The sequence below is a fragment of the Monopterus albus genome, unplaced genomic scaffold, assembly GCF_001952655.1.
Source record: "Monopterus albus unplaced genomic scaffold, M_albus_1.0 scaffold65.1, whole genome shotgun sequence".
In the NCBI taxonomy this organism is placed as follows: Eukaryota; Metazoa; Chordata; class Actinopteri; order Synbranchiformes; family Synbranchidae; genus Monopterus; species Monopterus albus.
Window position 1 is genome coordinate 4375446 of NW_018127945.1, and position 15307 is coordinate 4390752.

The 15307-nt window shown below is 39.2% G+C and overlaps 1 protein-coding gene across 2 annotated transcripts in view; it reads right to left on the bottom strand.

Annotated features, from left to right (window-relative positions):
* The window catches only part of gnao1a (guanine nucleotide binding protein (G protein), alpha activating activity polypeptide O, a), a 121322-nt gene that overhangs the window by 15321 nt on the left and 90694 nt on the right, over positions 1 to 15307 (bottom strand). The window contains exons 5-7 of one of the 2 annotated variants that reach the window (XM_020604372.1): positions 8985 to 9113; positions 7282 to 7411; positions 1575 to 1728 (exon numbers count right to left, since the gene is read on the bottom strand). In XM_020604372.1, the coding sequence (XP_020460028.1) occupies positions 1575 to 1728; positions 7282 to 7411; positions 8985 to 9113 (413 nt within the window). The remainder of the gene's footprint in view (positions 1 to 1574; positions 1729 to 7281; positions 7412 to 8984; positions 9114 to 15307) is intronic. The other variant, XM_020604371.1, reaches the window with a different exon arrangement.

Sequence of the window (15307 nt, forward strand, 5' to 3'; positions counted from 1 at the left end):
GGGGGGAGCCAGCAATAGAAAGGAGCAAGGCCCACCCACGCCGAGGAACTCCAGGGGGTCATCCGCCAAGGGATCATCACTGCGATTAATCCAGCTGCTGTCATTGTCAGGATCTCACTCTCTGACAGCTGCAACTGCCTCTGCCCAGTGCTGCTTCTCCACTACAGGCAAGCAAGCACAGAGGGAGCCAGCAGCCTGGGGGGGAGTGCCAGCTCGGCGTGCTCTGCATTGAGGCAGGCCTCACGGTGAGGCTGCGGGTCGCTGGTCATGACGAAGCCTGTATTGCAGCCTAGGCACACGGTGATGGCAGTGCGGCACTGGAGTCCAGCATTGGGGAACTTTGCTCTTTAGCCATGATGAAGGTACTGCTCATTAGACTGCTGAAGAAAAAAAGGGAGCCAATCACAGCTCACATTGGCATTTATGCCACCATAGCAGACCTGTTTCAGGACAGCCCAGTGCAGGGCACAGGGCACGAAACAATCTCTTCAGGACTGTGCATGCACGAGGGATAAACAAAATAGCAACAGCTCTTAGAGGGTGAAGCCTATATGAAATATAACACCGATTTCACTCATTTTCACTCTTTACTTCTTTCTTTGACTTGTACCTTTGTTTAGTTCCTATCTGCTCTTTTATGCTGCCTTCAGCCTCTCCTTTCCTCCACCTCTCCATTCATTCTTCTCTACCTGAACAGACCTCTGACGCGCACTCTATGGTGCTGAATTCACCTTATTTATGTTACATTACCTTACTGAACTAAATTACGATGTGCACAGTAGAGGTGTAAAGGTAGAAATATTCCTACCAAACCATGCCATTACAAGCCATTAGGTGCCGTGCAGATGTGTACCAAATCTTGTTTTGTGTATGGAATAATTTTTGTAAATCTGCGTTCCCACACTAACATATTAAGTGGTGGACAGGAGCATGATAAACAAACATCATTGTCAATGCAAACAAGAAATCAGAGCTAGAAGACCCTCCTTTATCATTAAGGTCTCCTGTTTGGGAACACATCTGCTTTCTGGTGAAATACAGAAACCGGCAAACGCAAGTGGATAGGACTCTTGTTTATTGTGCTCCAGTCCGGCACTTAACATGTTCATTCAGCGGTGATCTGGTACCATGTTCAGTGGTTCTGGCTACACGTCAAACATTTAAACTCATTTAAAACAGCAACCATGTGAATGCGAATATCACTGCTGCAAAGATAAAAACGACTGTAGTACAAACGCTGCTTCCTTCATCATTTAAACAGCCTGTCAATGTCTGGAGCCCATCGTAGTAGTTTGCAGTAGTATTCAATTTTTTTATTCTGTTCTATTTGTATATATTTTGCTTCATTCAAAATCTAATTTAAAATGATAAACTGTTGATGCTTACATAAGTTCATAATAAATGACAAGCAATTTTATAACTTGTACTTTTTACCATACCAAAAATGAAACGAACCATGGTGATAACAGTGATTTCCATGCACAATTACACCCCTGTTGCACAGTGACAAATTTAGGTTGCTGGTTTGGAGATCACAAATTCAACAAACAGTATAGAACTTTCTATATACATACCAGTGTATTCAGGGAAGCAGATGGACAGTGGTGACTTGCTGATCTTGATTTCAAAGAGGTCCTCCTTGTTCAGGAACAGAATGATAGAGGTGTCCTTGAACCAGTTGTTGTTACAGATGGAATCAAAGAGCTTCAGAGACTCATGCATGCGGTTCTGTAGAAGAGACATTAGCGTGGGTTAAAATGGGCTTTAAAACACGCATGCTCAGACACCTAAATACACCCATAACAATCATTTGGACAAGCAGAAGGTATTTATGTAAATGTGTTCAGAAAGCACATGCACACTCACAAGTAGCCAAACACACACACACACACGCACACCATGTACACACAAAGAGGAACTGAAAAAATAAAAAGGACAAATCAGAAGTACTGCAACTTCTTGTCTGTAGAGTGTGTATTTGCTGATCTGTCCCTGTATAACCATATTAGTAGATATTATATTAAGCTGGCAGTTATCAACAAATTAAACAAAGCCATGTATTTTAACTTGCTAGCTGTGAGTCACTCCCTACATTAACCATAGTATGCTACCATGACTCAGTGATATTTTAAAGGTACCCTGTGGAGCAGTGTTTTCAAGAGAAGCTCTGTGTAATGACTGCAGCATGCGCATGAGGACATAACCCTCGTTTGCAGGGGTTTATGTAACATACATTTCTGATGACTGCAGAAGGCATCAACACATTATGGAGGCAATACACCAATAAAGGAAAAGGAGGAAGTGGAAACACATTCAAATAAGAAGCACTGCAAATGTTTTCCAAGGTAGGAAATTTAACTAGCTTTAATTTTTAAGGCTGGAAAAAACAGTGCTTTTTACTGATAATTTTTAAATGTAAATGTATAAAAGTTTAAACTGAAAACAAAATTAAAATGAAACCAAAATATGTCTGTGATGTAAACAGTTAATTATCATTCAAAATTGAATTTTAATGGTTACCAAAGCATAAAAACTTCAGCCAATTGCTGAAAACTATGATTAATACATTAAAGATTATAGTGAATTTAGTATTTGATTATTTTCAGCACGAGGCACTTTTCCATGTTAGTAAATCACCTACTCCTCTGGCTCCCTCTATTAGGTTGTTAGCACTGCCAGAATGCTTTGTTAGTACAAGTGCTTCATAAATCTGTCGACCTTGACTAATTTTGTGCCAAATCCACTGTTCTGTTTGCTAAAGAAATCTATAAAATTTAGCTGTTGGCATTTGCTGTTTAGTGTGCCTGAGAAAAAAAAAATCAAATCAGTATGTTGGAAAGTGTCTAGCATAGAAAACAGATTCAAGAATGAGTTGAAAGCAGTTTCTCTTTGGTTATGATTCTTTATTGCCTAGTTCACAATAGGGGATTAAAGAAAGGGTGATTGATGGAGAGCATCAACCAATCACGTTAGAGGAAAATTTAAAAGTGCTCCATTATTGTAGATTTCAGTACTGTAGGCTCACATACAAAGGAAGGACAAAAGAGATGGGCTGAAATCATTAATAATAATAATAATAATAATGATAATAGATGAATTACCAGCGATCAGACATACAGATGGATAGCATGCAATAAAACATCTGATGTACCAGAGTGAAAACAAAACTGTTCACGTACACAAAAACACACTCACACACATAGATTCATATCCTTGTTTCACAAACACAAAGAGGCACTGCTTTCAACTCTTGCTGAGTGTATCAACCTATCAGGACATTTCATACCTGTGTGGGTGGAGCTTCTGTAGAAGTTCTGACTGTTGATTGGTTAGAGAGGACAGTCGATGGCGAGAGTGACAGGAGGAGTAGAAGGAGCCAGAGATGCTGCAGGGCGGATCTTAAAGCAGGGATAGAAATGGCAAGGAAACCACCCACGTCCCACCTCCCACATACGACAACCCCTCCCCCTCCCAGCCCCAAACACACATCCCCAGTGCTGACAAGAAAATGTTTAGAGGCAGGGGGACAGGATCCAGATATTTTTCACCCAGAGCAACTGTCGGTCTGTATATGACAAGTGGGTGTTCACAGAAACAGGACAAGGAGAGGCAGAGAAGAACACAATGCAAGCGGTTCTTGAATAGAAAGAAAGGAATTAAAAAGCAAAAGTAGTATGACCTGTACTGTATGTGCGAGTGTGTGTCTGGTTCGTACAGCACACAGGTGAAAACATTTAGCATGAGGTCACTGAAGTGTTTTTTTTTTTAATTTCTGTACTGTCACAGCCTGTTCTGTCACGTATGCTGGCAACTGAAAAACGTCCTGGTACTAGAATTGACATGGTAGCTGCAGATCTTCAAAAGGGATGAATTTAAAGGCTTTTAGAAGATAGTGAAAGTTGTACAAAGTCTTAAATCATTTCTTCAACCTGCCACAGACAACGTTATACAATGTTGTACTACAATAACGGTTACTTTACAAGCCCTGGTAGCCAGGAAGCTCATTGTCTCATAATGGATAAGTGTTGATTTTAGCAAAACTTAAATGAATTAATCTTTTTTTTTTGGTTTATCTATCCATCTATTTTATGCTGTTTACATGGTTCCAGGTTGCATTAATCTAATTAATTATATCACTAGGGATTATTCTTATAAATTGTGTGATATAATAACAAATAATTTTAGGCTATATTGTCCCTACTAGCTTTCCAACATACTTGATATTTTGGCTGCTATGACTGTGAAACAACAATTTTATAGCATTGTTTGGTAATCAAGGTCTTAAAAAGTCTTAAATCTAACTTTGTGAACCCTGCAGAAGTGCTTAAATGAGTGAACAGCAAAGAATTATTTTGATGCTAAAATAGAAATGTTACCATCTTTAATCACCATAAGGACCTCAAAACATTGCCACATTTACATCTAGGCTATGGCTTTATGCAGCATAACAAAGAACAACTAAATCTCATGGAAGAGATTGTTTTACTCAAAAGGTAAAGTCTGTTGACCTCTGTCCAGACAGGATAGGTATTATGGGAAAAATACATCACTCTAATTAAATTCATGGCATATCAGTGATTCTAATGAACTGCCCTAAAGGGATATAGAGAATGTATTACTTTATCCCTCCCATTACTGAGGGAGGGTTATTTTTGTCAGATTGTGTAATATTTTTGTGCAAAGTATTTGTAATCACATGCTATGGTTGTGTCTGGTAGTAGAACTGACGGAGAATGTAGGAATTTGCTGAGAAACATTTGGTTATTTGCCTGGTAATTATAACTCCCATGTTTGCTTTTTAATAATAACACTTAATGTTGAGCAGAACACTGTCTCTGAAAGTACAAAAATACAAATAAACAGACCTGCTATTAATGTTCCTGGATTTTTGTTTGCAATTGTGATCATATAATACATTTCTTTTCTTGGTATAGCCATTTTGCCACATAATGCCATCCATGTACTTTAACTTTAACAAAGATACTGTCACAGGAAATACAGGCATATTTGTTTCCTTTACAGTGCGAATTTTCCTGTGTCACTTTTTTTTTACATCAATGCCAAATGGTGCATCTAGAAATGAACCCTTGCTCTTTCACACTTAAGGACAGAAATGATGTTTACTGTTAATGTTGCAGTTATCAGAGACATTTGTATCTGTCCTAATGACAAATACATCGCCAGTCAAAGCTTCCCAGCGACTTCAGTGGGAAAGTGTAAGACAACCCCCCCATTACAATCTAAATTAATGGACATGCTACGCAACAGAAGCTTTTTGTGATGGATATTTCCTCTCCTCATCTGATGTTCTTTGGTCATCCCAGGTCACGGGGAGGCTTGATGACATCTGTATAAATAGAGCAGCTACTCAACATAATTTCCCAGCCTGGAATTCTCAAAGGAAACTCTTGAGGCTTATAAATAGCGGTGAAGACCATGCATTCAAATCGGCTTATTTATTTTATTTTAATCAGCTTCATCTTTATAATCACATGCCAGGTTGAGGCTTTTTGTTGAGGAAACACTGAGCTACTCTTTTTTTTCTACTGTACCATTCCTAGGCCTTTACTTTAACCAAATATCATACACGTCCACATAAGTCTTCTTGAACCCATCCAGAACCCATTAAATACTCACAATTGTTAGTTTTCCAATGTTGGCAAACAATAATTTAGAAAAAAAAGGTACTGTATAAGGTTTTATTTTACCACTACTGTTCTATACTCAGCTGCATATAGAGAGTGTGAAGGTACATCATGCTGTGTTGAATGTTGGGTCGGGGGCTCAATTTTGGGAGGGAGGTGTTATATTTACCTGCAAACATTCTCATTTTGTTTGGCTAAAAAGTTGCTTAAATCATTTAGATTTCACTTTACTGTGATCATTCAGAATGGATAACCTTAGCTGACTGTAGCTAACTCGTAGCAGACCTAGAGATCCCATCGACGAGAGTGACACAGTGAAAAATGACTGTGTACCCTGATCTAAGCTCTCGATTTCGTAGCTAACGCTAGCTAACAGCTGTCAGCAGATAACACAAACACTGCAGATGAGTCAATTTCTGTCCTGTCTGTTCTCAAACTGCACACTGAAGTGGACATTTAGACGTAGGTGAAGCATCTGCTACTGTATGAAGCTGCATAGTATAGGATTTACTTTTTTAAAATTAACTTATAGATGTATGTAGTGTATATCTCTATGAAGGATAATGAGCCTGAATCCCCCAAAATGGGACATTTACCCAAAAGTCAACATGGCATGATGACAACTTCACATTCTCTATTAGTAGCTCATCTATATTATGTTTATTCTTTAGGAGTATTCAGGTCAAGGTTTTACAAAAAAGTATAGTGCATAAAGTACTCAAAAACTGCTTTCTACATCTATTGCACATCTCAGAGTCTACAGTCTGCACCAGTTGTCTTTAGAGCAACCAAGTGTACATACAATACATTACCATACACTCCCTTCCCATTATTAGAAACCATTCATTTGCTTTGTCCAAAATAAAACTTAGTTTGCAGTGTCAAAGCAGGGAACAATTCTTTGCAAAGAGACAAATAACATATAGAGCAGTCCCTTGTATGTTTTGTATAGAAACCAACTAACAGTGTCTGCCTCAGAGATGGCAGACTGCTGGAATAAGCATTTGTTAAACAAACAAGGCCAGCCAGTGTTTTGAATATCAGCTGTATTCTGTTGATTTATTTACATGTTCTGATATTAGGTTGCATATTCAGCAAGAAAAACACTTTAGGTCCTTCGAATTTTGATAATGGGGAAGTACGAAGGGAAGCCACATTGACACACCTCTGCTGGTCAATTATATAATGAGACAGATGCAAAATGAGAAAGCAGATACATCTTCTCTGAGAAGACTCTTATGTACCTGTCATGCCTACAACATTCTATAGAGTGAATAATAAAATGTAAATATAACCATTTGAAGACTTTCATGCCCTCATTTATTTAGCAGCTCATCAAAGAGTACCACATACACACACCCTTGTCTTTCAAGTACTTTCATGTCAGCTTACGTCCTCTCTCCATATGGAACAAGCACATGCTCTATATCATAGTTATATAGCATGTATCATAATCTATTACCCATCCTGTCACACATCCTGCATATATTACAATCCAACTCTAATGTTGTTTGATTTGGTTTCTTTTAAAGCTATGTTCTAATATTTATATTTGTGTCACAAGGCGACATGGGGACAGACAATGGACAGAGGAACACAGTGAGAGAAACATACAAAAGTGAGCACGTGTCCTTACCGTGGTCTCGTCCTCATGCAGCACCTGGTCATAGCCACTGAGTGCCACACAGAAGATGATGGCTGTCACATCCTCAAAACAGTGAATCCACTTCTTTCTCTCCGACCTCTGACCTCCCACATCAAACAGCCTGATGGATGGACACAGAGGCAGGCGTGCATAGACATGTGTACACACACAGACGTACATTTTTTTATGTTGCTAAAAACATGCTTTTATAGTACATCACATTTTCTAGTCAGTCAAATCAAATGTAATTAATCTCAGACTGTGGACTAGTAAACTGGGCCTGTTTCCAGATTGGTATTTACTCATTTATCTAACGATAGCATGGTAGTTTCAGATGGGACAATTCTGGCCTCTTTCCTAGTTCATAAAGTGGTTCTCTCTCTTGTGGTGATATTATGACATCTTGTCTTTAACCCCTTTTTTATTTATGCATTTTTATTTTCTCCTTTCTGTGTTCCAAAAGCTCAAACCTTGATAAGCAACATCACTGTGATGTTCATGTGGTGTTTTGTAGCGACTCAAGGAAAGTGCTCAGTGATGCATCAAATGTAAAAGAATGAGACTACTGCAATGTTCTGGCTACTGGAGTCTTTTTTTCTTATGCTCCCCTTAGTTTAGCAATGTTATCCTGTATGGGATGTTCTAATAACGAGGTCCTGGTCTGCTGTGTGTGTGTGTGTGTGTGTGTGTGTGTGTGTGTCTGCTGTAATCCTACACACAGTGTCTTTAGCACTGCATCACACAGAGAGGGAACAGTGGTAACGTTCAACCAGCCAGATAAAACACTACTGGGTGGTGTACATCAAAACTATGACCTGTAATCTTCAAGAAAGAAACTGTTAATAAACTTTGTATCTGATGCTAGATAAACCTTTCCAGAAATTGACCTCATGTTCTTCATCTATAGGTGGTAATTTCGTGGTGTTTAGAACACATTAGAAATCCCACTTCCATACAGGATGTGAGGTGTATAATGCTACTTAGGTTGATGGATTACGACCAACACAGGAACAGTGCAGCCTCCCACACACCGCTTGCCTCCGGTAATAGCAATCGAGTTGACAATATCTAGGTTTCTCCACAAAATACTGTACACCCAGCACACCGCCTACTCAACTGTACGAGCAACAGTAGAAAGCATCAGTCAGCAGAAATAATTTCTCTGCCTGTTTAAACTGGCTGTGTGCCTAAGTATCAGAACACATGTATGTGTGTGTGTGTGTGAGAGTGAGAGAGAGAGAGAACAAACATCACCTGCCAAGTGTGATGGTGCATTCATCCAGAAAAATAATTGGTGTGTACTATTTATTAACGTCTTTGCTCTGTGTGCCCAGCACTATGTTAATGTGTATGTTTCTGCACCAGAGGGGCAGACATATTAAATAAGGTCAAGAAAAGACTCCTCCCTTCTTTTGTCTTTTTCCTTTCCTTTCCTCCTACCATTCCGTAACGCATCTCCTTTCTGTCCTCATTCCCACAACTCCTTGCTGTAACTAAAGCAGATCTCATTTACAGGTCAGGCAATGATAAGTAGAGACAGTCATTCAAATGAAATGACTTTATTAATTACAGACTGGATGACTGTATGCATGGACAGAGAAGCAGTCAGAGAGGTCACTACAAGGTAGCACTCGAGATGGAAAACGTGGACACATCTGTAGTGAGAGATGTGGCTGTCATGAGTCAACACTGACCTGAAGTGGAGATTTTTGAAGGTAAAGTGTGTCTCAACGATGCCCGTGGTCTTCACTCGGGTCCTCAGGATGTCCTGCTCTGTCGGCTGGTAGTCTGGCGCACCAATCCGATCTAGGCTGTCTAGGTAGCTGCACACACAGACACACAAAGAAAACACAGACTGTAAAATCAGCAGCAATCTACTTCTTGGTTTAATTGGGGATGGCAGGTCCATAAATCTCTGAACTTGTCCTCATGATCAAGTGGTGTGCACAGGGCTGTAGTAAGAAAATTAATCTGCATTTAAAGAATGTGGAAGGTCATTTGCAACCTTTACAAATCCAGAAACACAAGAAAACAAGTGTAAGGAACAGATTTACAGTGTTTATCTAAGATTCAAACTTTAGATTGTCTACCTGTCCAGCTGAATACCTACAATAAAGTGTTACAATGGCAAGAAGCACCTCAGAAGCTGACTACATTACTTTTGGGGGTTACAAGTTATGTAGTTCCATTCATGACTAGCACATCCACAGTGTAGTATTTCCTCACTGCGTGGAAGACTGCTAGATGGTACTAGAGTTTTGGCTAACTTTATGGGTCTGTCCTGCTTGTTTTTGGATTTTGGAAAGTTTAATAATAATTCATGGATCAAAATGGTTGAAACAGGTTAAGAAATCGGTTCTGTACTGGAAACATTTCCTTGTGTGTGTAACATACTTGGCCAAATAAAGGTGATTATCTTTATCCTTATCTGTTTTTTTGAAAATTATACTAACATAACAGGCTTTAGCCTTTATGCCCATGACTGACAATTTATATGAAAAGAACCAAACAGTTCTTATAACTTTTCCAGTTGTTTTAACTGGAAAGGAGTGTACAAATATTCAATGAAAGGTTTTCATGGTCTCACATCAAGAATGAGCTTTAGCTCCCTACTTCCTACATATTAAATGAGAAAAGGCTGTCAGCCCCAGTTGGGTGTCTAAAATCATTGGTGGAAAGTACATTTACTCATGTACAGTAGTGTACTTTAGTAAAATTTTGACATATCTGTATTTTACAGTACTTTACAGTATTTTCATTTTCTGCTACTTCATACTTTAACTTCACGAGATTTTAGAAGCAAATATTGTACATTTTCCTCTACTACATTTATTTGATAATTTTAGTTACTAGATAGCTTTCAGAATCAGATTAACTATACTAAATGCAATATAGTTATCTGACTTTACTGATGCCTGGTGGGAAATTCCCAAAATACCCAGCAATACGTCAATATAGCATAAGCAAAGTACATAAGCATATAAGGTAAGGTGGGCTCCACCTTTACCAGCCACAGAAGTAAATGTGACACAATAATGTGTCAATAATTAAAGTGAAATGTGCTATTCTGCATAATGAGTACTTAAACCTTTGGTACTTTAAGTATTTTTTTGATACCAATACAGTTGTACTTCTTTTTCAGTAACATTTTGAATGCTGGTCTTATAACAGAGTATTTTTATACACTGTAGTATTGTTGCTTTTACTAAGTAAAGAGTTGAAATACTCCTTCGACCACTGTCTAAAATAAACAGTTACTATGCTGTGTAGCCACTTGGTGAGAAGTGATAAAGGAAAGTGCATAAATGAGATGGCTACGTTCACTCATGTAATGGAATATCCCTGGAACTGAACCTTTATTTTTTAATGTAAAAGTATAAATCAAATCATCCTGAACAGCACAGATTCGTTTCACCACGTTTGGAGGTCAGCTCCCTGGCTGAAGGATGATCCCTCCGCCTGGTGTATTAATCCATCTAACCACCAAGCAGAGAGACTGTGAAGAACGAGCTGTCAACTTGATTATTCACATTTTATTCATACCATGACCATCAGAATGTTTTATTCTGATTGCTTATGTTCTTTTACCACCTTGCATTTTGTCTATGCTAACTTCCTGTTCGGTACTACTCACCTTGGAGGGTATTACCCCATATATATTCCCTACTGATCAAGTGTACAGTGAGAGCTCAACATCCCATGCAAACAACCTCTCCATACAATTACTCAGACGTTGGTATTCTAAGTTAGCAGAGATGGGCTGACAGAGAGGCAGGCTGTACGACAGAAGAGCAGGAGAGATGAGCAGACAATATACCCACATCATGCATCCATCTAGTGTAATGGACACAAACTTTTTATTTATAGATCGGTGAGAGTGTTGTTTCAGAGCTTTTAAATTGATGCTGAGCTACTTCTAAGAGAATGAGAGAAAAGGCTACAGGACAGGGAGGGAGGAGATATTGGGCTGATGGTAAAAAGAAGTGGCTGGCACACATGCTGCACACTCAAACTGCTTCAGTGATAAGAACTATTGATCGCACAGAAGGGAATATGGGTTAGAGCTTTCGGTTTAAAGAGGAAGTAGACGGGAAGCGCTGAGAGGGAGAAGATGAAGAATGTGACAGGAGGGAATCAGGGCGTTTATCTAGGGCTACAATAAGGCAAAGTTTGCTTTAAGTGGAAAATAAATACAAAAATGTGACAGGTCCTAAACACCACACTGTAGAAAGCATCATCTGGCAGACTGTGAGATACTCTGAATTTAATAAATGTATCACTAGAAAATGATCTACTGTTAAAACCTATTTCAATTACATGACAGTAATCCTATGATAAATAAATAAATGGCAAGTTTACAAAAACTGGCCACTGGACTGGATTTGTGACTGTCAAACTGTAGGAAATAAGCTTCATTCTACCTTCATCATCTACTCTGTAAGATATGTCAATAAGAACACGCAATACATCATCTGTGTACAGCCTGTCCTCAAGTTTGTTTACATCTGAAAGTCTCTCTTCACTAATGTCTCCTTGTGCTTCTTTGTCCCTGTTCTGTAAAGAAATTATGAACATGTGAAAAGAAGTAGCAGACATTAGAGAGAGGTCAGTCAAAGGTGCTATTATTGCTGGAGCTTAATAGATGTGACTTTCATAACCTTTACCGCCACAGGAGGTTGAACCCTCTCTGCACAGAGGCTGATGCTCCTCCTGTCCACTGTATTCACCCTGCAGTCACTGTTCTGAGAGATATTTTTCATATGAACTTATACTAACACAAATACATTACTTCATGTATAGAACTTCTGAACCTCCAAATCTTTACAGTATGAACATACATGTTGCAACGCAAATGACATAAAAGCATGCCTGGGCCAGGGGGTGACTGCTGTATGCTCATGTAGCCTGGTTTTCAGAGGGCACAGAGTATGTAGATCACCACTGCATTAGCTGTTTACCTCACACTGGTATTACTCTACTGGTGTACTAAGTCGATTAAAACCAGACCCAGTGTGTCATCTCATTTCCCTGGTTGATTATCATTAAAAGAGTTTTGGGCACATAAAAACATCATCTGCGGAGAATGTTGTCTGGGTGGAGACAATGACGAGGGTCAGTGCATTTGTGTGCGTGTGTGTTTCCAGCACAGAAAGCTACAGTGTTCTACCGACAAACTGCTATACGTATTCAACATGACCTTCTCAACACACACACACACACCCGCACACATAATGTACACACCACCCTTCCCTCTGTCACACACTCTTCTATCTTCAGTTGCCTGCAGCATTGTTGCATGTAATGTGTTAAAAGCAGTCAACATGCTGACCAGTAATTAACATCAACAAAGACGGTAGTGTAGATAAAACTGTGGCTTGACGCTAAAGAGGAACAAAAGTCTGGACACATTCTGTGGGGAGATGAGACAATACAAGAGCATGTACAGAGAGAGATGCAGGTAAGTAAAGTATGCAGGCCAGTGTGCGCCAACTTACATTCATACTGATTCATACTTGCTGTAATAACTCAAGCACACCCTACATTAAGTGGAACACTGGCATGTTCACTACACACAAAGCTCATCAAACACATATTTAATACAGTAGCATATCATGGAAGCCAATATTAAGGGCTCCATAAAAAACATGCATATATTCGTATCAAAATTTTGACAAAACACTAATGATGCACTGACAGCAATCGTCTTGGCTGATTTCGATTTTGGCTGATTCCACTTTTCTCTCTTTCTTACTGGAAGAGATTTTGGAAGAGTTTCCTACGCATGTCCCACGCTGCATAAATTTTCCATTTTTCTCTCACTCAAACAAATCTCAAAATAAAAAGTGCTCCAATTTTCAGGACAAACCTTTTTTATTAATAAGCCTTGAACTAAAAATGAAGTATAATATTTGCACTTGTATAAATGTAAACTAGTGCAACAGGTAATAGTCCCTCATTGTGAACTATTTGTCAGAGTTTTGGACAATAGTTTTTCTTTCTCCAAGCCGTTTCTGTAGGCTCCTCTGTGGGCTCATTTTGTGTACCAACAGCTTCCAGTGTTTTCCAGTGAACACACACCCACTATAGACATGAGCCTTGAATGAGGTGCATGTGAGATGCTATGCACCAGAGACATTACACTTTTGGTCTGTGCCACTGTGTGCGCGATGTGAACTGTCGTGCATGTACATTTGATCAGCACAGAATTGGATATCTCAGGCTGATTGACAGGCCACCAGTTAAGGCCGATCAAGCTAAAAATCTGCCAATTCCAATCTCCATCTGTACCAGTGCACTTGTACAAAATACTATATTTACTGGTGGCGGTGATATTTGTTAAAAATATACAGTGTACTGAGAACGTAGTGCCTCAGCAAGTACATCCAAAATATGATGTTAACAACAGCTAAATATATTTCAGTTATATCAATGGAATCCATGTGTTTAAAGCAGAATTTGTATACTTTAAAAACACAGTAAGACACATCTATATGTGGCATATAGGTTTTTCACAGGATTGGCCCAGAGAAGGCTAGCTCCACTGTCCATCTACATGCTAAGTTACCAGCTTTCAGATGTTAAGGCACTTGTCCTACTGTGATGTTCTGACACAGACTTACAACCAGCACTTGTCACTTCTATAGAGGCTGCAACAATATGCTATAATATGACAAAACCAGGCCATATAAATCAGCACCAAACTGATCACGGAAAAGACCATTATATTACTCATCCCAAGAGGACAATAAACCAGGAAATTTCACACTAGCAGTGCACACACAACTGACCACATTATGATATTTTTTATTTTTGTGTTTCATGAAGAGAACCCTTAGAAGGACGAACAACTCTCTAAAGGCAGCAAAATACAAATGACAGGACTCCACCAGCATCAGAATGTACTACATTTATCTGCCAAAACCAATATGGTGGCTGGAGTAGCTTTACACTGTGGCCTGATAAGAAATTAAATTATAAAGTCCAATGCAACGCAAGATGCAGAATCAATATCTGTAGCAAAAAATGACAACTTAACTTCAATCAGGTGAAGTAAAAAAAGGGGTCTGATGTCTGTGTGTCTATGAACGCCCCTCCTTCCATGTCTCACACAGACATGGTCGTATTTTACAAAAACTTCAACGCTCAATATAATATGTGCAACAAAATCCAACAGTAAAGGAGAGAGTCAATCAATAACTGTAAATTAGGATTGCATTCAATGGCAAGAAATCACTTTATTTTGCAAGGCCATCTGGCCTTCATCAATTTCACAATCTCACATTACAGGTAGAACCTTGCGTTAATCAGGCAGGCTAATTAACTTCTGTGTTCTGTTTTCTTGTGGAATAAAATGCTTTCTTGCCATTAAGTGCAATCCTAATTTACAATTAGTGCATAATACTACTGGAATAACACACCAATTTTTCCTGAGCATGGTGGAGTCTGTACATAAGAGAGTAATTAATCAAACACCTGTTGAAGAAGCAGAAAACAACAACAAACTTGCAGAAATGCAATGTTGTCACTCTCCCCAGGGTCACAATGCCCAGAGTCCTCACTATGCTGATTGCAGTGAATTGTTGTGAACGAGAAGAAAACAAACGCAAATTTTATAGAATCAGCAGCGGAGTCCAGTGAGCTTTATGTGTGAAAATGGACTTGGAGGCTGAGACCAGCAGCTCCTCTACAGCAGTGCATGTATATGTCTCCAGCAGACAGGACAGGACAGAGCCACAGACAGGAGCCAGTTTAAAGTAAGAACATGTACCCTCGTTAAATTAAATAATTAGAACTTACCGTTCTGGGTGGGGGTCAGTACCGGCCCGTGGCATAGGCAGTATAGGCAAATGCTAAGGGTGCCTACATCCAGGGGGCGCCAGAAATGGAGGAAGAAAAAAAGTGCAACTTCCACTATTCTTAAAACTAGACTTCAGAAAAGAATAAGCCCACCACATTAATTTAACTGCCTAGCAGCAAAGCCTACTAAGTAGTAGTAGTAGTAGTAGTAGTAGTAGTA